We start from the raw sequence: 23,293 nt of genomic DNA, 5'->3' as shown, positions 1-23,293 counted from the left end.
TTCTGTATTTTAACTGTTCACTGAGTCATTAATTTTATGCCTTAAATTATTAATTTGGACTAACACTATCAAAAGGTTGATGTTATCATACAATGATATGTACAAGGTGTCTCACCTAACCCTGCCTCCTCAAATACCTTTGGAACAACAATAGATATTCAAAAACGGTTTTCACCAGCATGAACGTATGACAGGGGCTTAGGAAACTAAATACTATGCGAAATTTTAAAATGTAAACAAACACTATTTTCAACACAAACTTGTAGATTTTTAAATGGAAACTGCCTATTGTTTCAAATGCAATCAATAGCACGAAAAATCACAAATATAATGGTGTTGGTTGCATCACAATACGTCAATTACATCCCGAGAAATTGCGAAGCAAAGTTGACACTTCAAATAAATGAAGTGCATATTCTGAGATTCAAGCGTGCACCTCATGCTGCCTGTGTCAGAGGCTCATGCAATGGGAAGCAAACACAATCTACAAAAATAAACAAGTAACACATCCAATGCAAAGTTACATTTTTCAAACTGTAAATGTACGCTTATTCTAGCGAAATGACAACTAGATTTACAATTAGAGCTAACACACTTGCATTCAGTTTGCTTAACACATTTACTAGTGCCCTGTCACCCACAGAAACTGTAATGTGCATTACATCCAGCATAGAAAATACACCCACGTCGAAACTGTGTCACGTCAACGTATGTTCGAAGTGCCCTCTGTTTGCATCAATACACATTTACAGACAGGTAAGGAGAGAGTGTTGCACCGATTGTAGCGTTGCTACAGATATTGCTACACACGCCGCAGAAATACGATGTTGCATATCCTGTACTGTCATTGGGGGTTCTTGATACATTCAGTCTCTCACTGCGCCCCAGAGAAAGATGCATGCATAGCACTGTAGTTTCAGTTCTCTGAAACTGCAGACGTGTGTGCAAATTGCGCTTGCGTGAGTGTGTGTGTGCGCGTGTGTGTACGTGTGTCTACTGCTGACAAAGGCCTTAATGGCCGAAAGCTATGATTGTGTGTATCTTTTTATTGTGCCTATCATGACTCAGCATCTCCACTACATGGTAACTAGCAACTTTCCTTCTCTCGTATTGTTACATTCCATCCTGGATTGTCCACTGTTGGCCTTACAATACAGTTAGCAATGACACCACACCAAACATTGACACTCCCACTGTCGTTAATGAGCAACTTGGCGAATCCAGTGGGGATTTTGCATGGACAGTAGTGCATGTTCCACAGATTCACATTACCATGATTTGTAAATGAAGCCTCGTATGTAAACAACTACTGCTTAGGAATAATGGATTATCTTGTAACTGCTGAAGTGCAAAACCACAGAATGCACTGTGGGATTCAAAGTCATTCCTGTACAGTTCTTGGTGCAGCGAGATATGGAACTGATGAAACCGATGCCGATGCAAGATTCTGCGCACATTACTGCGGCTTATTCCTACACCTCGTGCAATTTCTTGTACACCCACCTGAGGATTGTGCGCTACAGCAACAAGAACAGCAATTTTGTTTCCACTGCCAGTTGCTGGTGTTGTACATCGATGTTTTGTGGGAGCCCAGCTTCCTGTTTCCGTGAATGTCTTGCAGATGTTGCCAATGGTTCGACGTGACTGACACCGCTGATCTGGGTAGCGTTCAGCATACAGTGTCACAGCTGCAGTTTCATTTCTGTGTCATTCGTCATAAATTAAAATAATATCTAGTTTTTCTTCATTACTGAAAGCTGGCATATCGACTAGATGACGGCAAATGTAACAAGCCCCAAGAAAACAGGTTTTAATGTTGCAACGTATGTGAATTATGTTACAGTAAGAGAGCAGTTCAGCAGATGAGATTGGGAGACACTTGTACATTGACGATAGAGCGTGCCGTGGTGATATTGGTATGTTTACGGCAGGATACAGGCGCCAGCGCAGCCAACCCCTGCTCTGAACACAGTACCACATGCGATGCATTATGTCAGAAATTTTGACGCCGTTTCTATCCTTTGCAAGCCACATACTTCAGAACTTATGAGGTTTAGAAATGTGAAACCAAGTGTGTTACCACTAATTGCACCTCTAGTTGTCATTTCACAACAATAAACATTATGCGCAGGACATCCATCATTCTGATACTGCATTATTTGACACATTATAAGCGGTGAACCAGTTGAGTAAGGTACAGCTCAAGAAGGGGCTAATCTATCCCCCTTTAGGAGTGCCATCAATGAAATATGGGCCAATGACGTGTTGTCATACAATACCACACCATACAGTAACACTCCACTGACGTCAATCGCATCACGATTACCAGCATCAGGTGCGCGCTTGAGTCTTAGGACGTGTGCTAGCTGTGCGCTTCATTTATTTCAAGCGTCAACTTCGCTTAGCAATTATTTGGAATGTAAGTGACGTACTGCGATGCAACCATCGCCATTATTTTTGTGATTCTTCATGTTACTGATTGCATACGAAATAACAGGGGGGTGTCCATTTAAAAATACATCAGTTTTTGTTGAAAATAGTATTGGTTTAAGTTTTAAAATTTCGCACAGTATTTGGTTTCCTAAGCCCCTGCCGTACGTTCATGCTGGTGAAAACTATTTTTGAATATCTATTGTTGTTCCAGAGATGTTTGAGGTGGCAGAGTTATGTGAGACACCCTGTATATGCAGACAAGCAACAAATGGAAATTTGTACCTAGGCTGGGATTCAAACCTGTGTCTCCTGCTCACTAAGCATACGTGCTAGGCAGATTTGCTGACCACTATGCCACCCTGGACAGTGGCTTTGCACAACTGCATGGACTACCCTAGCATGCCTCCCTCCTCAATCCAAAGTCGCACTCAGCCTTTTTGGCATTCCGTCCTAAACTTGAACAGCATTGCAGAGGCGTCACTTCAGTCCACATACAATCATCACTGATGTTTGAAACTTGAAAAAGTCTCTGGAACCAGATAGTTTCACTTAACTGAAAGCCCCTATGCTTGAGTTTCAAGCAGGATCCCCAGTTTTGTTCGCTGCAGAGGTGCTATTCCAACACAGTTGGAGAGCTTCTGCAACGTCTACCTGCCTAGTGAGCAGGAAACTTCAGTTCAAATGCCCGCCTTGGTACAAATTCCTATTCATCATTTTAGTCTGCATATATACGTCACCGATGTTTGAGACTTGAAAAGGTCTCTGGAGCCAGATAGTTTCATTTACCATACAATACTTAATGATAAATACCAGAGACTTGTTTACCAAATCTATGAACTTTTTCCTGCAAAAAAAAAAAAAAGAAAGAAAGTGGGTGACACACTTGTGTCATCACTTGACTGTGCGATATGTCTGAAGGGATTAACAAAGTTGCATACTTTGAAAGGTTGTATTAAGATCTCTCACACTATCTGAAGAGCCAACGATAAACCTGAAACACAGAGGCAGCATTAACTATAGTAGCATTTCCACTTCACATATTTTTCTGTTACTGGTATACTTTTGGATGAAAAGCACATCATATTGCTCATCTTGGTACACATTTATCGGAAGAATGCTCCGAGAGGTTTGGGGGACGGTAGGGAAACAGACCTCCTCTCACTCCCTTCCACTACTGTTTCCTATAGTTTCCCACAGTCCGTGTTACTGGCTGTGCAAAAAATACTTCGCTATAAGTTTTGTATTGTGTTTCATTGTCCACCATGTACAGTTTCCCATATTCTTTAATTTTTTTTTATTGACAGCACTGGTGCAAAAGAGGAAAATCTAATGTAATTTGCATGCAGCCATCATGTACCTATTGTAAGCAAGTAACAGATAAGAAAATCTTACAACATCGATGTTTTAAATGAATATAATGAAAAGTGCCCCCCCCCCCCCCCCATGAACCATGGACCTTGCCGTTGGTGGGGAGGCTTGTGTGCCTCAACGATACAGATAGCCGTACCGTAGGTGCAACCACAACGGAGGGGTATCTGTTGAGAGGCCAGACAAACATGTGGTTCCTGAAGAGGGGCAGCAGCCTTTTCAGTAGTTGCAGGGGCAACAGTCTGGATGATTGACTGATCTGGCCTTGGAACATTAACCAAAGTGGCCTTGCTGTTGTGGTACTGCGAACGGCTGAAAGCAAGGGGAAACTACAGCCGTAATTTTTCCCGAGGGCATGCAGCTATACTGTACGGTTAAATGATGATGGCGTCCTCTTGGGTAAAATATTCCGGAGGTAAAATAGTCCCCCATTTGGATCTCCAGGCGGGGACTACTCAAGAGTACGTCGTTATCAGAAGAAAGAAAACGGATTGGAGCGTGGAATGTCAGATCCCTTAAGTGGGCAGGTAGGTTAGAAAATTTAAAAAGGGAAATGGATAGGTTAAAGTTAGATATAGTGGGAATTAGTGAAGTTCGGTGGCAGGAGGAACAAGACTTCTGGTCAGGTGAATATAGGGTTATAAATACAAAATCAAATAGGGGTAATGCAGGAGTGGGTTTAATAATGAACAAAAAAAAAGGAGTGCGGGTAAGCTACTACAAACAGCATAGTGAATGTATTATAGTGGCCAAGATAGACACAAAGCCCATGCCTGCTACAGTTGTACAAGTTTATATGCCAACTAGCTCTGCAGATGACGAAGAAATAGATGAAATGTATGATGAGATAAAAGAAATTATTCAGGTAGTGAAGGGAGACGAAAATCTAATAGTCATGGGTGACTGGAATTCGACAGTAGGAAAAGGGAGAGAAGGAAACATAGTACGTGAATATGGATTGGGGCTAAAAAATGAAAGAGGAAGCCGTCTGTTAGAATTTTGCACAGAGCATAACTTAATCATAGCTAAGACTTGGTTCAAGAATCATAAAAGAAGGTTGTATACATGGAAGAATCCTGGAGATACTAAAAGGTATCAGATAGATTATATAATGGTAAGACAGAGATTTAGGAACCAGGTTTTAAATTGTAGGACATTACCAGGGGCAGATGTGGACTCTGACCACAATCTATTGGTTATGATCTGTAGATTAAAACTGAAGAAACTGCAAAAAGGTGGGAATTTAAGGAGATGGGACCTGGATAAACTGAAAGAACCAGAGGTTGTACAGAGTTTCAGGGACAGCATAAGGGAACAATTGACAGGAATGGGGGAAAGAAATACAGTAGAAGACGAATGGGTAGCTCTGAGGGATGAAGTAGTGAAGGCAGCGGAGGATCAAGTAGGTAAAAAGACCAGGGCTAGTAGAAATCCTTGGGTAACAGAAGAAATATTGAATTTAATTGATGAAAGGAGAAAATATAAAAATGCAGTAAATGAAGCAGGCAAAAAGGAATACAAACATCTCAAAAATGAGATCGACAGGAAGTGCAAAATGGCTAAGCAGGCATGGCTAGAGGACAAATGTAAAGATGTAGAGGCTTATCTCACTAGGGGTAAGATAGATACAGCCTACAGGAAAATTAAAGATACCTTTGGAGAAAAGAGAGCCACTTGTATGATTATCAAGAGCTCAGATGGAAACCCAGTTCTAAGCAAAGAGGGGAAAGCAGAAAGGTGGAAGGAGTATATAGAGTGTCTATACAAGGGCGATGTACTTGAGGACAATATTATGGAAATGGAAGAGAATGTAGATGAAGACGAAATGGGAGATACGATACTGCGTGAAGAGTTTGACAGAGCACTGAAAGACCTGAGTCGAAACAAGACCCCCGGAGTAGACAACATTCCATTAGAACTACTGACGGCCTTCGGAGAGCCAGTCCTGAGAAAACTCTACCATCTGGTGAGCAAGATGTATGAGACAGGCGAAATACCCTCAGACTTCAAGAAGAATATAATAATTCCAATCCCAAAGAAAGCAGGTGTTGACAGATGTGAAAATTACCGAACTATCAGTTTAATAAGTCACAGCTGCAAAATACTAACGCAAATTCTTTACAGACGAATGAAAAAACTGGTAGAAGCCAACCTCAGGGAAGATCAGTTTGGATTCCGTAGAAATGTTGGAACACGTGAGGCAATTCTGACCTTACAACTTATCCTAGAAGAAAGATTAAGGAAAGGCAAACCTACATTTCTAGCATTTGTAGACTTGGAGAAAGCTTTTGACAATGTTGACTGAAATACTCTCTTTCAAATTCTAAATTGGCAGGGGTAAGATACAGGGAGCGAAAGGCTATTTACAATTTGTACAGAAACCAGATGGCAGTTATAAGAGTCGAGGGGCACAAAAGGGAAGCAGTGGTTGGGAAGGGAGTGAGACAGGGTTGTAGCCTATCCCCGATGTTATTCAATCTGTATATTGAGCAAGCAGTAAAGGAAACAAAAGAAAAGTTTGGAGTAGGTATTAAAATGCAGGGAGAAGAAATAAAAACTTTGAGGTTCGCTGATGACATTGTAATTCTGTCAGAGACAGCAAAGGACTTGGAAGAGCAGTTGAACGGAATGGACAGTGTCTTGAAAGGAGGATATAAGATGAACATCAACAAAAGCGAAACGAGGATAATGGAATGTAGTCGAATTAAGTCGGGTGATGCTGAGAGAATTAGATTACGAAATGAGACACTTAAAGTAGTAAAGGAGTTTTGCTATTTGGGGAGCAAAATAACTGATGATGGTCGAAGTAGAGAGAATATAAAATGTAGACTGGCAATGGCAAGGAAAGCATTTCTGAAGAAGAGAAATTTGTTAACATCGAGTATAGATTTAAGTGTCTGGAATTTGTTTCTGAAAGTATTTGTATGGAGTGTAGCCATGTTTGGAAGTGAAACATGGACAATAAATAGTTTGGACAAGAAGAGAATAGAAGCTTACGAAATGTGGTGCTACAGAAGAATGTTGAAGATTAGGTGGGTAGATCACATAACTAATGAGGAGGTATTGAATATGATTGGGGAGAAGAGAAGTTTGTGGCACAACTTGACTAGAAGAAGGGATCGGTTGGTAGGACATGTCCTGAGGCATCAAGGGATCACAAATGTAGCATTGAAGGGCAGTGTGGAGGGTAAAAATCGTAGAGGGAGACCAAGAGATGAATACACTAAGCAGATTCAGAAGGATGTAGGTTGCAGTAGGTTCTGGGAGATGAAGGAGCTTGCACAGGATAGAATAGCATGGAGAGCTGCATCAAACCAGTCTCAGGACTGAAGACCACAACAACAACAATGAAAAGTGTAACACGAAAAAAATGCATTCAGTAGTTGCACACACAGTATCACTATTGATGACCTATTTACACAGCAGCTACGGATACCACAGACACGAAAATGAGGAATTTGACCAACATTATTCCAAAGTATCAGTAGGCTGAAAATGCGAAATGCTTACATATATTTGCATCACTCAAACCTCATCAAGTCAGTCAGATACAATGTTAATCTAACTACATTCACAAAAAACAGTGTGCAGTATTCTGTTCCAGACTGTGTCACAATGCACACCTAACTTGCTGCCTCATTTCTGTTAAGCACATCCTTCTCAGCAAAGTGGTTCAATGTACCCTCTTCCCTGCATGAAAAATAATTTGCAGGATGTGTTCTTAATTGGGCTCTATCTTCTGAGTTCATAAATATTTATAAATGACAAAAAATAACTCACTTTATATGAAAAGGATAGGTTATAATGTAATTGGATAGATTAAAAAAATCTACTCACCAACCTCTATGGCTATGCCCATTCCATATTAGTTTTCTATAACCCCCCCCCCCCTCCCCCCCCCCCCCCCCCCCCGTTCCACCTCTACCACATACAATACACTTAGCTTTCCACTCTTATTAACTAATACATGATGTTTTGGCAGTAATCTCTGTCTTGCATATTACCCTATCTTCTATCCTTAAGCTCTCAGGTTTCAAATCTCATCTGTTGCAGTCCCAACAATCTGTCTTTCCTTGTCATCCCAATCAGTAAGCCCCTTTACCCAGAGCTAGGGGTAACTTTTCCAAACTCTCTCCATCTCCTACACCTCATCAGATCTTTTCCTTCATCCATCTTCCTTCCCCTTCAACAGTTCTGATAGAAGAAGGAGCCAAGAGCTTTGAAAGCTTGCAAATTTAAATACCTTTACATGCACATTCTCCTGCTGCCATTTAGTGACCAGATTTTTTTATATATCCAATTAGATTGTATTTTTAAGTATTAATTATTGTTATTATTATTATTATTATTATTGAAAAGGACAGATTGTTACTCACCATATACAGGAGACATTGAGTCGCAGACAGGCAAAATGGAAAGACCGCTATACAATTTAGCTTTTGGCAAGAAAGTATTTTTTTGAAGTAGAAAACACACTATCTTTGAAACAAAGCACAACTCAGGCACACATACTCACAAGACCACTGTCTCTGCATGGCCACGGTGGCCAGAGACTGTGGTTGTGTGTGTGAGTTGTGCTTGTGGGAATGTGTGTGTCTTTTCTACTTCAGAATGACTTTTGGTGAAAGCTAAAATGTACAGCAGTCTTTTCATTGTGTCTGTCTGAGACTCCATGTCCTCTCTATGTGGAGAATACCAATATCTCCTTTTCATAATATTGTTGTTATTCCATCGTGGACTTTCCATTGCTTAAAAGTAACTCACTCATTTTCCCATATATTTGCAGCAAATGTAAGGTGTATGGTCCTGTCTGGGAGTTCTTCCTCCTTTTTCAGGTATGAGTCAATCACTTTACCAATGGCAGTTGAGCGATCTACGGACAGATAAAATGATATCTCATTATATTTACAGATTACACAAGTGACATATTCTGACCTTTCTTCTTCTTCTTCTTCTTTTTCTTATTCCTTTCAAATTGTTTTTGAGTGTGTCTAAAAAAATATTCATTTATAAATACAACTGAATAGTGCAGCTGGTTTAATAAAGAAAGTAATACAAAAATGCTGTGGTAAAAAATTTATGCTGTGTATCCAGTAAACTATCAGCTACAATATCCCCCTCCCCTCCCTTTTACACACACACACACACACACACACACACACACACACACACACCTTTGCTTTTGCAAGATTAGCAGAGGAACCTCTTTCAGCCTGGAGTGGGATGATAATATTGACTGGGAGATACACGTAATATGATGGATCACTGTCTCTCTTTTGTCAGTAGAGGTTGTTTATAGTCCCATTATAAGCATAAATGAGCAATTAAAAATTTCCATTGACTGTGGTTACATTTACAAGAAATACATTGCAGTGCAGTGAGGAGCAGACTGTAACTAACAAAACATATCTTGTGTAACAATTGGTCCCACATCAAGAAGTAAACATGGAAACTCGAAAAGTAGCAAATGTGTTTGGCAGCTGTAACTTTTCAATAAAAATGGCTAGGCAACTTCTGGAGTTGGGACATACAAGGTAATCATCTGGAACAGAATAACAGACCACTCAAAACAACAGATGAAATTTCAAATCTACAAATGTAACTGAACAACACTAATGAGAGAGCTGTCGAAAAGTCAAAGCTAATTAGATGGAAAAAAAATAGTTAACTGAATGAAAAGGAAAATCATATTCATAACTTTTGCCAAATTCACAATGAGACAAATAGGGGGCAACCAGTATTTACTTTCAGGCATGCAACTATTATACTCATAGAAACACACAAAAACAAAACAGTACTCTTAGTGTCAGGATCATAATTTCCTCATTTGTCAACACAAATGAGAAAACCTAACTTGTTTCTGATGTCATGTACGGTAATGTAATGAAGTGTTGTATAGTAATGTAGTTCAGAATTATAAATTACAAAATCTGTGAAGCAAAAAGGTAGCATAGTACAGAAGACCAGTAGCATGTGCATTCTGGATTTCCTACAAACATAAATCCAGGTGCCAGATGGCCACTGTACAATATGTAGTCTTTTCCTTTTCTTAAATTGTTATTTTCTTATGTACATATTTTAACCAGATTTTCTTCCCTGAAACATCGTACTGCTTAGTTATGCTAACACACATGAAATTATTTTAAAATATTCCACATTATATTCCTGTCAATTCATGTGCAACATCCACTCCTCAAACCACTCACCACCTTTTTCTAGTTTTCCTCACTGAAGGAAGAATCTATCGCCTGAAGAGGTAGGCATGCTGTTGTTAATAATTTAGCACTAAACAAGACCACTCACTAAATAGCAGAACACTGAGTCATAAGAAGCATTGAGTCATTGACAGGCACACAAAAATGAGGAAGAAAACTTGCTAGCTTTTAGAGTAAATCCTTTATCGAGCTACAGCACATGCACCTGCATGCGCGCACATACACGCACATGCACACACGCACTTGTGTGTCAAGTCGGTATGCAGGTGTATAGGTGTTTGTGTGTGTGTGTGGGGGGGGGATGCACGCGTGCCGAGTCAATGCTTATGCTATTTAGTGAGTGGTCTCCTTTACCCCTAATTTACTTACATTCTACCAGAACTTTCCTACATATGTATACTGTTGTTACCTTGTTTTGTGTTTTTATCAGCTGTATTGGAAAACAACTGCTGTGAAGTATAGAACACAAACAAAAAGGCCACTGGGAATGGGATGGAATGAAGGGAAAATAAAATAAAAGAAAAAACAAAGACTGGGGTTTAATGTCCCATTGATGATGCACTAGTCAAACCAAGTTCAGCAAGAATGGTATAGGGAATTGGCTGGGGTCTTCTAAAATGAACCATCTTGGAAATCACCTTCAGGGACCTTGAGAAACCAAGTCAAACTGAAAACTGAATACCTGGACTTGGATTTGACTGATGCTTCTCCTGAATATAAATACACAGCATTAAGCATTTGCACAATCTAACTCTGTGATGCAAAACACACACACACACACACACACACACACACACACACACACACACACACACACACACAGAGAGAGAGAGAGAGAGAGAGAGATGGCAATTTTACATAATTTCTGGCTTTTTACGTATGCTCACCATTATGAATAAATGCTAACCGAGATGTCTCGATAGTAAAGGGTACCTATCACATTCTGTGATACAAAGCTATACCTACTGCAGGTTGCTTTAGTAACTGAGCTATTCCCTTACTGGAAGCTCTTCAGTTTTGTAAGTGGGATTAATTAAATTGTGCAATAAGTTCCATAAACCCCATCATGAAGCCTTCAGGGATGTGGAAAGAATCAAATTATACATTAACAGGTACAAGCAGCCATTGCAGGATGCTTCTGTACAGTATATTAACAACACATTATGACTTGTGCTAAATCTAATCACACTGATAATTAAAGAAATACCTTCTGGATTACTTTATAAACTTGTAGATTTATATTATGAGAAAAATGGGAGGTCTGAAAGAAGCCAATGCCCCTTGTCTTATAACATCTAGCAGATATGTAATTTTGGTTTTTTGAAATCGCATAACATTAGGCTTTGTAACAATGATGGTTAAACTGTTTGCTACAAACCATTTGTACACTCATTTTATTATTCTCGTAAATGGACCTGCTATGAATGTGCTTGAGCCCTTTATTAGTATGCTAGAGTCACCAGCAAAACATCATAGTTTTTAAAGAGGCCTCCAATGTCTCAGGTAAATCATTTAAGTAGATCGGGAAATTAGAAAGCACTAGAAAATTCTTTAAGTGTGGATGTATATCAAAAATGACAGGTTTATTTGTGGAGAAAGGGAAACAAAATTAGTTTTTGTTTCATTTTCTGGCCTAGAAATGTTCACACTTCTCTTTCTGTCTACAACTTGTCAGCTCACTATCACTCGGCTATGAAATCATAATTGCTTTCCACTCTATAGTGGCAGCACATACAGTTGGTAATTATAATGAGTGGGATTTAGCAAAATATCATGAACAACTCAAGAAACCAGTTGAGGCTTGCTGATTGGCCTGGGGACCATCAACAGTGGAACACTGAGTACGGACAGAAGACAACAACATGAAAAATGGACAATGGAGAAATCCTTCAATGTTGCCAGGCCGGATACCAGGTCTATCCTCCATGAAATGGGCACATATGGCCAGAAGCGTCCAGGTTGATGACTGGCAGGTGAACTGTTTGCACGGTGCGTATCCTTACGTTGAAACACACTGTAAGGTGTCAGGATATGGGAGTATCTGGCATCATGCCAGAACATGGTGACATGGGTTTCATTGCAGAGGCTGCGTGGAGTCCTCTACCTCCATGTGGTCAACAGAAATCACTGTTGGTGTTCTGGAGTGCAAGTTACACCCGTGTGGTTGTCAAACTAGCTGTCTAGGACAGAGTGGCCCACCTACATTGGCAATGTCAGTAAGTGCTTGGACAGTGTTGTGTGGTGCGAAGATGCTCTGAACATCTCACGGCATCAACTGTCATAAGGCACCAACTGTACAAGGTAATCACCGCAGTCATGTCCACATCTCTATTGCCCCATAAAAGTGTGCCCACACTACTGTGTTAGAGTATATCACCCGGCATGCCGGGTCCAGGGTTCACGGGGCCAGGAGATGGTGGAGAGTTTGCGGTTGTCACCCATGGAGGACCTCCACTGGACTACAATCATGGACAGGGCAACCTCCAAGGTGCTTGGAGTGGTTTGCAGGAGATCAATCTTCATGCAGGCACAAAGGGCACTGAAGCACGTGGCTTGTGGTTTGTCCTTGTCCACAATCACAGGACGTATCTACTGTTATGAAGATCATGAAGTTCTAATAAGCACTGTTGTAGTGGTAGTGAATCCCACCTCAACATTTGATGCTTAAATATCTGAACCATGTGCTCTGCTTCATTGATGGAGAATGGATGAAATGGCAGACTAAAAATGTGTTTTATGCCATCTGAGGTTCATAATTCTTTAGAAACTTGCCATGAACTGGGGCAAATTGTCTGACATGATAGTTCAAAGAAGCCCTTCAATGGTGAGAATCTGGACAAGCATGTAAATTCTGGCATCTGTTGTGGCAGATGCCATGCTGACCACATATGGGTAGTGTTCACGATTATGAACCAACACAGCTCAGACAGAGGCCTGCAGAGTCCAAATGGATGCTGTCCCAGGAGCGATAGGGGTGGGCAATGGAGTGCGCCAGGGCTGAAAGATCGGGGTAGACAAGTCTGATGCAGGGCGCAAGCAGAGCAGCTGTGGACCATGGCTTTGACGTCCTTGTTTAACCCTGACAGTAAACGTGTCATCAAACTACTGCTTTCATCTATGAAATGCCACAGTGCTGTGATGGAGCAGTTGAAAAACTTGAGGCTGCAGGGCAGTTGGTATGATGACATGGTGAGTATCAGCCTCAGTGTCAACCAAGAGGACACTTGTGATGACCGACAGACAGTGGGGGACACAGTTCCAGGGCCAGACTGGTGTTCTTTGGAAAAAAAAGTGGGTCATACACGGAGCAAATAGAGTATGACTGACAGCAAGATTGGATCACAGCATGTGTGAGCAGCAATTTGTGTAGCTGTAATGGGGAAGCCATCGAAGGTTTGTCAGGGTTCCCCATCAATGTGGAGACGGGGGATTTCCTACTGGCCAAAGGCCGGGCGTTGTCCCATAGGTACGAAAAACAGAGCATCCACATCAGCATCTTGTACTCTGAGCTTGTATCTCATGGTATAAGTGTAGGAGCTGAAGAAAAATGCACAACAACAGAGCCGTTGTGCTGTCCGTTTTGGAAGACTGGCGCACAGCCAAAGAACGCCACCATTGGTTTGCGACCTTTAATTAATGAGGACTTAGTTCCAAAAAGGTAAACATGGACCTTCTTAATTGCAAAGACAACTGATAAAGCTTTGTTTTGTATATGCATGTAGTTCTTTCGAGCAATTGCCAGTGTCTGACACATAGGTGGTCAGTTGCTCAGTACTGCCATTGTCACAAAGTGCCAACATTGCACCAGTGCCCTATGGAGAGGCATATGTGGCCACCATCAGTGGATGTGATGACAAAAAGGGCGTGAGGCACAATGCAGAACATAGCATATTCTTCCACTGAGTGAAAGCACCGTCACACACAACCATCCACCAGTACTGAATGCCTTCTTCTGCACCTCATTTAGCAGATGTATGATACAGGCCACTTGTGGAAGGAACATGGAATAATAGTTCGCCTTCCCAAAAAGAAGAAGAAGAAGAAAAAAAAAAAAAAACTTGCAGCTCCTGTAAGTTTTAGGCACGACGGGGTAGAGTCGACAGCTGTGCTACTGCAGTCAATGGTCTGGATCCCTTCTTTCCTGAGCGAGTGCCCGAGGTATTCCACTTTTCCACTTGAGCCTGAAAAAACTGGCATTTATCCAAGCAGCACTCTAACTCTGCATCATGTAATGTAGTAAAGAGTGTGCAAAGTTTCTGCAATTGGTCATGATGTGTAGCAATTAAGCCGTGGAGATAGATAGTGCAAGTGGGTATAAACATGGTTAACTGTTCCAAGTACCTCTACCTCTGGAAGACTGTTGTGCAGAAAGACATCACAAAAGCAAGCACTTGCATTTACATAAGCCGAAGGGAGTGTTGATAACTATAACATTTTACAACTCCTTATCCAACAGGATCTGCAAATGTGTGTTGGCAAGGTCTATTTTACAAAAATATTCCTCTCTGACAAGCTCTGCAAGGAGGTCTTCTGGACATAGTATAGGTTAGCTCTCTACTTGTACATGGATACTGACAGTTGACTTAAAGTCTATGCACAGCCGGAGGGAGCCATTGTGTTTCTTTACCGCTACTAATGAGGAAGCAAAGATGGCAGACAGCGAAGTGCAACGTATTGAGAACACTCTTATTAAGATCGGAAAAGTGGCAGAAGAAGGACAATACATGAAGAAGGAAATGAAGAACGAATTACTAGAGGCAGTGAGTGAAATAAAAAAAGGCTTAGACTCTTTGAAAAATGAAACAAAAGCAAAGGAGGAGGAGAATAGGAATCCTATGAGAGGTTAGGAATATCCAACAAGAGGAGACGACCAGGAAGAAGACAGCTGCACTGCCAGAAAACTAGCGACATATATCGGAGAAATGCAGGAAACAGCGCATAGTGGACAGTGGACTGTTGGACACCTAGCGACATGTACTGGAGAAACACAGGAAACACCACTTAGTGGACAGAGGCAGACAGAAGAGACACCTACAGGGTCTGCGAAGAACTTCAGTTGAGACATCTTTGGAATGGGCAGCTCTCTGGAAAAAGCAAAAAAAAAAAATACGAGAATAACATAGAACTGGGAGAACTGAGGCATAAAATGGAGGAGATAGCCGATTTCCTAAAAGACCAACTAGGGATATTAATATAGGAGCAAACAAAGAAAACTCTAGAAAAGGAAAGTCACTTAGAACCAGAGAAAACCAAAACTGATGGAAACAACATACAAACTAAGTATAACAACAAAGTTTAACCAGAGGGGATAACAATAAACAGAAATCCTCTGTTCCAGCAACAAAATCAGCCCCAAGTCCAAATCAATGCACATGATCAACATAATAAAACCCAAAATCAGGTCACCATATTTACTCGAATCTAAGCCGCACGTTTTTCCCGGTTTTTGTAATAAAAAAAAACTGCCTGCGGCTTAGAATCGAGTGCAAAGTAAGCGGAAGTTCTGAAAAATGTTCGTAGGTGCCGCCACAACTAACTTCTGCCGTCTAATATATGTAGCGCTACACAGGCATGCTTTGCAGGCACAAAGATAAATACTGGCACCAAAACCTCTGAGTCAGCAAAAAAAAAAAAAGTGGAAGACGAGCTTTTTTTCTCCGCCCCGAGTTTCGACCACTGCATTTTCATACATTATCCAACAAAGTAAATACAAATTCCATATTGTTCATCTTCGAATGTAGCAGCATTTCAATGTACTACAAAAATCCGATTGGCAAGACTGTTTGGGATGTTTGTCAATGTGGCCAACTCTACGTTCTGAATTTTTTCCTACCTGTGAGAAGAGATGGTTGCTAATAGGAACTTTTATGAATTGTGAATCACATGCAGTATTCTCTTCGCCATAAGAATAATACAAATATAAACATTTTGCCATGTATTCTTTCGTGTTTGCTGCTATCTCATTTAATACCTGTCTGCCTAATAAACTACGAAACTTGAGTGAGACAACAGCAAACGCGGAAGAATATACATATCATGTCATGTTTATATTCATATTATTCTTATGCCTAATAGTGATACAGTCAGATATGAAGCACAGCAATTGACTAGATTTTTAAATCTAAGATGACTCTAATTTCTGTGCAGAATGTAATGTACTAAAGAGGTGTCTGCAAAGATTTTCAAATGGAAATTTTTTTTCGCTAAACTCTCATTCACAACATCTTCTATCATACACATTCTATTATTTGGTTCTTGTTGATCATTATCAAAGGAAGCAGCAGTGTAAGTAACAACACATAGCAGTCTCTTGCCATTGTTTCGCTAATGAGACGACTCCTCTCTTTTTTTTTTTTTTTTTTTTTTTTTTAATTGTAAGTGGCGGTAGCATGCACAAAAGCAAGCCATGCTGCGAGCGGCGACAGGCCGTAAACACAGAATGCGACAAACAATGCACGACACAGTACAGTAATGCATTTTTAGCTTAGAGTGACGTAAACACCTATATCAATGAGAAATAAATAATCAATTCAAACCAGACGAAGCACATGAAAAAGGAAGGGTACCCGTACAAATATGGATGGAGTGCCTGACACATAGCAATGGCTACCTGGTATAGCTTAACTGCTAAGCTTACGACTCGAACCAAACTACTGTAGCTGTATCGTCATTCATTCGACCTAAATTGTGTCTCATATTACAATGGACCAACTTTGTTTCGATTTGGAGGTGCGGCCTAAAACTTTTCTCTCCCCTTGAATTTCGAGTCCCAAATTTCAGGTGCTACTTAGATTCGGGAAAATTTTTTTCCCTTGATTTCGAGTCTCATTTTTCAGGTGCGGCCTAGATTCGAGTAAATACGGTAATGAACTAGAGGGACCATTCTGGAGAACTGTAGTAGGGCAGAGCTGGTACAGGGAAAGAAACCAGACTAATAATAAAACAGAATATTGGGACAACTAGAATGTGAAAAACTGCGCAGGCACTGGGCGATAAATAAGCTTTCAAGTAGGCATTCTGTTTGAAGATCTACAAATCACGCAAGAACCACAATTCCGGGCCTGAAAACATAAAAGTACGTCAATTTCATTTCCCAAGGAGATAAATAGAAGAGGGAGCAGAGCTCAACTAAACTAAGAAGAAAACCAGAAGAACAAGAAATAAAAGCTGTCTTGTGGAATACAGAGGGAATAAAAAAGGCTCTTAATCCAACGCCAACAGACATTCAGCAAAACTCGGATCTTGCAATTCTAGAAAGAGGACGACCCATGGGAGGAATATCCATCCTACTGAAATCCTGGATGACCCCCACCAAAGAAAGCAGGAAACAAGAAAACAGTATGCTAGTAGAAGCATCATACATAAATACAATTGCAGCCTATTTCCAACCCATACAAATGCAGTAGAAATAATTGATGAACTAATCACACTCATCAAACAATGCGACAGCAAACCCACCATTATTGCAGGCGATCTCAACTGCAGAATAAACACGGATAACTATAAAACAAGAATAGTCATTGAAACCCCAGAAGACGATGGTTTTACCCTACTGAACGATACACAAATACCTACGTATATATGCCATAATGGGAAAAGCACCATTGATATCACATTAACAAGAGGAGAAATAAAAGGAAGTATTCGAGGCATGATTCCATCACTCCTATATGAAAGCACATTCCAATGAAGATAAAAATAAATAATGTCAACTCACCACCAGCAAGAAAGACCCACACAAAGAAAAATGGATAAAGAAAAAATAGCAAACCAACACAAAGAAAAATGGATAAAGAAAAAATAGCAAACCAACAAGAACAAATAACACAAACATAAACTTTAATAGAGGAGGGAGACCTTGAAAAAGCAATAGGCAAAATAGAAGAGCTCCTAAAAAAAAAAAAACCCAAAAACAAGGACAGCAAAAATATGGTTCGATGCTGAATGCTATAGCAAAAGGAACATTGTTCTAAGAACACTTGGACGAAGCAGCGAAAGATCCATACAAAGCAGCAAGACCAAGAGGAAAAAGAAAATGTATGGGGATCTCTAAATGAAGAAGATTTAAAAGAAGTAATAAAAACACTGAAGAACAAGAAAGCAGCAGGACCCGATAATATATATAATGAACATATACAAGATGCGAAAGAGGCTCTCCAACACATATGGATCAAGCTATTCAACAAATGCCTGGAACTTGGAAGAATTCCGACCCAATGGAGACACTCGATAATAAAAGTTCTCTACAAAACTAGAGAAGATCCAACGGACACAAACAAGTAAAGAAGCATAGCCCTAGAAAATACTCAGTTCAAGATGTTTTCAAGATAATTACACAAAAAATCAAAGCCTGTGTGGACAGTCACTTCCCAGAACGACAAATGGGCTTCAGACCTAGAAGATCAACACTTACGGCAGTCAGGCTTCTTCTAAACAACATTGACCAAGTGCTACAAAAGAAACAAATGTTCTACACAGTGTTCATAGACTTTACCAAAGCCTTTGACCTACTGGAAAGAGATCTCATAGTCCGAAAACTGGAAAACAGAATGGGAGAAGACAGCATATGGGTAAGAATAATCAAGTAAATCCTCGAATACAACTTAATCACAATATCAGGCAACCTCTCTTTTTCGAACCTCATTTTGCAATCGAACAGATTCTTACAGGGTGACCCAATGAGCCCTTTGCTGTACATTCTTGCCACTGAAGAAGTACTGCGAATTGGAGAAAATGAAGACGATGTGTACGTATATGCATACGCTGATGACAAAGCCGTAGGAACAACAGAAATACAGAAGCTGCAGAAAATAATTGAGAAAATAGATAAACGGTGCAGTGAACACAAACTACACATAAACATAACAAAAACGTAAATGATGATTTTCAGAAAAGGAGGCAAAACACCCAAGAATGTGGAAATCAACATCAGAGGACAAAAATTAAAAATCTCATAAGACTTTAAATACCTAGGGGTGACATTGCAACCAACAGCCAAATGCTTCACGAAACATACAACAGAATGTGCAGCCAAAGCAATAACAGCAATACAGGACATCAAAAACATCCGCCTACTCAGTCTAGAAACGGCCATGAAATTATTCAACGCAAAAATCTTGCCAATCATGGCCTACGGGATTGATGTTAAATGGGACCACCTGAGAGAAAAAAAATCTAGAAACACTAGAAAAAGTAAAATCAACTTATCTAAAAAGAGCAATAGGTCTCTCAAAGACAACAAGATCTAGACTAGTGTAACTGCTAGTGAGACAGACTTTCCTAAGTGAAGACATCAAACTTTGATATATGATGCCACGCACCAAGGCTTCCACAAATCAACTGAAGATCATGGAGGATAAATGAGAAAAAGTATGGCCGGAGTTCTATGGTACTGAAGCAATGACGAACTGCTCATGGACAGCACCAAACTTCGAACTGCAACATTTCTTAACTAGATTCACGGCTTTCATCATCTAATTTGCAAAAACAAAAATTATCACAACCTAACCACAACGTGTTTGTATGAACCGTGTTACAAATCCTGTCAATGATATCACATAGAACTGTGCAGTAAAAGAGTGAAATCTATAAATGAATATGCAAACATGTAAAACGTAAATGTAAAATGCAAAATGTTAAGCAAAGTAATGGTGTATGGCTATTTGGCTGCAATTTTATTAAATAAATAAATAAAATACTAATGACATGGCCCAAGCACTTGTATTAAGCAGTTCAATCACCTCAGCTTCCTGGAGTCAACAGATTTCCAGCTTAACAACCATCCATAAAGAGACGGAATGGGTTTTGCTCAGCAGAAACAGGCCACTGCATCTGGATGCAAGGAGATATGAGCCTGGAAGTCTGCAGCAAGTCCAGGCCACATTGAAAAATATAGGAAAAAGCAGCACAATGGTCGTCAAGTTCCTGGAAGAAAACCATGTCAGAGCTGACCTGAACCTAGTCATTGATGGAGAATCCAAACAATGAGAAGGCATCCAGACTGAAAATGTTTCCCACCAAGTGACTATTGACAACAGACAGCATTATTGGCCATGTGACCTCCTTATAGTCTGCGGAAGTGAACTGATCCTGGAGAGGAACTGAACTGTCACCATACATTATCAACATAGGAGGGTGAGGCTAAGTTGGGTGGACGAGGGAGGAGTGAACTAACTGGACACCTTTGCTCGCAACTGTGAGGTTTATAAGAAACATGCGAGCAAAAGGTCTGCCAGGGGGAGCTATTTGCCTAAAGTTCATATACCATTTCTTGACAATTGTTGGGAGCTGGCCCTGTCCTCATGGCTTACAGCAGACTGTTTGGAGATGTCAGCCTTTTACAAGATGGGTGCAGTGCACCCAGCAATCCAGACAATATGCCCGCATAAGAAGCAGTCTGGGCAAGATGGAAGACCCCGCTACCCACACCAACAGTGCATGACAGGCTGTTCAGACACCACTGACACACCTGAATTTTATGAAATCACGCCACTGCACTCTAAGAAGAAGTTTACAAGGATTTCACAATCCCGGGGCACGATGCAGCACCTGGACCACTGCTATTTATGGTCGTGCCTTGATGCATTCACTTACTACTTATGCAATTCTGAAAGAGTGTGCAGCTGCCAAGGTATCATCTACCGGTTGGTTGTCTCATGTAAGGGCTGGCGTGCAGCCCCAATCGGCAGCTAACTGGACCACTACATACCAAATTAAAGAGTCAACATAGGAGTTTTAAAAGCCAGCAAAATCCCAACGGTGACTCAACCCTTGTGAATCAGTGACCCAGGTGCAATATGACTGACTGCGTTGCTTATGGAGTAACAGTATAAATGAAATTCGAGCCACAATGTGACCACACAGAGTCATTGCAAATAATAATTCAACGGTAATGTGCACATTTCTCAAATGTGAGGGTGACAGGATTTGACAGAGGGGCCAAATTCTTAAGTAAAAACAAAAAGTCTCCAGAGAAGCCAAACAGAACGAGTGACCGTTGGAGTGCGTCATTAGTGACCTGAAAGGTGAAGAAGTGATGCTTCAGCCACTGTAAATGTGTGTTCCAATACTCTCTGGCCTTTTTAAATGGCAGAAAAGCAGGTGAGCACTCCCCGCCTGGAAATTGACCACTGCCTGGATTGACCCTGAATCTGTAGTTGATCCTCCAGAAGCTGAATTTCTTGATGGAGCAATTCATTTGGCTGCTGCTGCTATTGAAACTTCTTGTAATTGCTGCTGCGAGAGCAGCTGTTGCTGTTGTTAGGCTATTCCAAGAGCTTTACAAGATTTGCATCCACGTTAAGCTGCTAATCTTTTACCTCTTCACCAATCATTATGGCCAGGATTTGACAGAACATCGAGAATGACTCAATAAACAATAAACTAGGTAATGCTAGCCATTCTGTTCGGGGTCTGTCGACAGCAGAACATTGAGTATGGACAGAAGACAATAATGAGGAAAGCGAACAGCGGAGAAGGCACAACAACAAAGGGCAGCGAGTAATGCATGAGAGAAACCAAGATGTAGTAAAAAGGAAACCACAGAATAATGGTGCATTGCGGTTAGCAATATGACTGTGAGGTGAATATAACAGTGAAAGAATCATTGAGCATTACTCATCAGTGTGGGACCTGTACCAGGTCGGGTTGACAGAGGAGATAGAGAAGATCCAAAGAAGAGCAGCGCATTTCATCACAGGGTTATTTGGTACGCATGATAGCGTTACAGAGATGTTTAGCAAACTCAAGTGGCAGACTCTGCAAGAGAGGCACTCTGTATCGAGGTGTAGCTTGCTGTCCAGGTTTCTTTGAGAGGGTGTGTTTCTGGATGAGGTATTGAATATATTGCTTCCCCCTACTTACACCTCCTGAGGAGATCATGAATGTAAAATTAGAGAGATTCGAGCGTGCACAGAGGCTTTCCGGCAGTCGTTCTTCCTGTGAACCATACACGACTGGAACAGGAAAGGGAGGTAATTACAGTGGCATATAAGGTGCCCTCCGCCACAAACCGTTGGGTGGCCTGTGGAGTATAAATGTAGATGTAGATGAAAGTAGGACCACAGTGCAGCCGTCATTGAGCAGATGTTATAGTACTGCTGGGAGCACTAATTGCTCAGTGAGAGGCGCAGGGCATTGTGGCAAAGCGAGACAAGTGCTACAGCATAGTGATGCATGTGTAGTCATAGGTGTAGCAGCTCTGCCAAGTGCACATTGTTCAGATGCATGCATGTGGGCCTTCAAAGTTGCTGGGCCAAGATAATAGAGTGCTGACACTTGAAAAATACTGGAAAGAACAGTGTCATCATATGTCTTGTTGTATGCTCCTTTCAGGTGTCCAGCCCAAAAACTGCAATTCTGCAGTGCAGCAGCTCTGTAACATAAGTTCTTTAAAAGAAGGGAGCAAAAATTTCTACCAAATGTTTTAACACTTTTTTAAGTAACACTGATTATATTCTGAAAATAATTCATTCACGTTCATAATAAAGAAGTCCTGCAGAATCACCATATTGGTTACAAAACTGAAATAACATTAAATTTCTTCCTAAAAATTGTCTTTCAGAGCTCGAAACACACAGTTTCTTTGCGTCCGAAAATTTGGTTGGTAAATTGCCACTGTCAAAGTTCAATCATTACTGCCTGCCCTAAAGTGAATTTCAGCAACTGCAAAACTAACCTAAATTATTTCTTCACGTGGAAAATACTCAACTTGTCATGCTTTATCTGACACAGACTACATTACAGAAAACAGTTAATAGAAATTCAACATTTGACAACATTGCATAAATCTGAGGCAGAGTGCAAACAGACAGACAGACTACATCAAGCCAAAGATTCAACTCCTCCTCTAGTGATCCAAGGGGGAGATTTCACAGGCACAACCAGCTTAGGGAATACACTGCTGTGAAGAGCTATTACATGCAACTGTCTCTAGTAACCATATCCAACCTGATTATTAAGAGTTATCATTGCATTACCATTTAGGATTTTGCAGTGACAAATTAATTTCCAACTGGTAGGGGATCTTTTCCTGAATGAAATCAATATAAATTGTCATCCTTTTCTGCCAAATAAAACAAATAGAAATTTTGAAAGATTTTATATGATCTCCAGAGTGCTCTGAAAAGATAATTTAAATGTGCTACAACACATTAGAATAAAAAAATCTGTAATTGATCCCAAGATATATGTAACCATTAGAATAAAAAAAGTCTGTAAAACACACACACGCACACACACACACACACACACACACTTCTTGGGTTCAATTACAGATT

At 40.6% G+C, this 23,293-nt stretch overlaps 1 protein-coding gene across 5 annotated transcripts in view; it reads right to left on the bottom strand.

Annotated features, from left to right (window-relative positions):
* Positions 1-23,293, bottom strand: part of LOC124613785 (thymidylate kinase) — a 66,395-nt gene that overhangs the window by 34,170 nt on the left and 8,932 nt on the right. For all 5 annotated transcript variants that reach the window (XM_047142507.1, XM_047142505.1, XM_047142504.1 and 2 more), the window contains one exon: positions 8,566-8,674. In XM_047142507.1, the coding sequence (XP_046998463.1) occupies positions 8,566-8,674 (109 nt within the window). The remainder of the gene's footprint in view (positions 1-8,565; positions 8,675-23,293) is intronic.

This window comes from Schistocerca americana, chromosome 4 (assembly GCF_021461395.2).
Source record: "Schistocerca americana isolate TAMUIC-IGC-003095 chromosome 4, iqSchAmer2.1, whole genome shotgun sequence".
NCBI lineage: Eukaryota > Metazoa > Arthropoda > Insecta > Orthoptera > Acrididae > Schistocerca > Schistocerca americana.
This window is presented reverse-complemented; position numbering and strand designations above follow the sequence as displayed.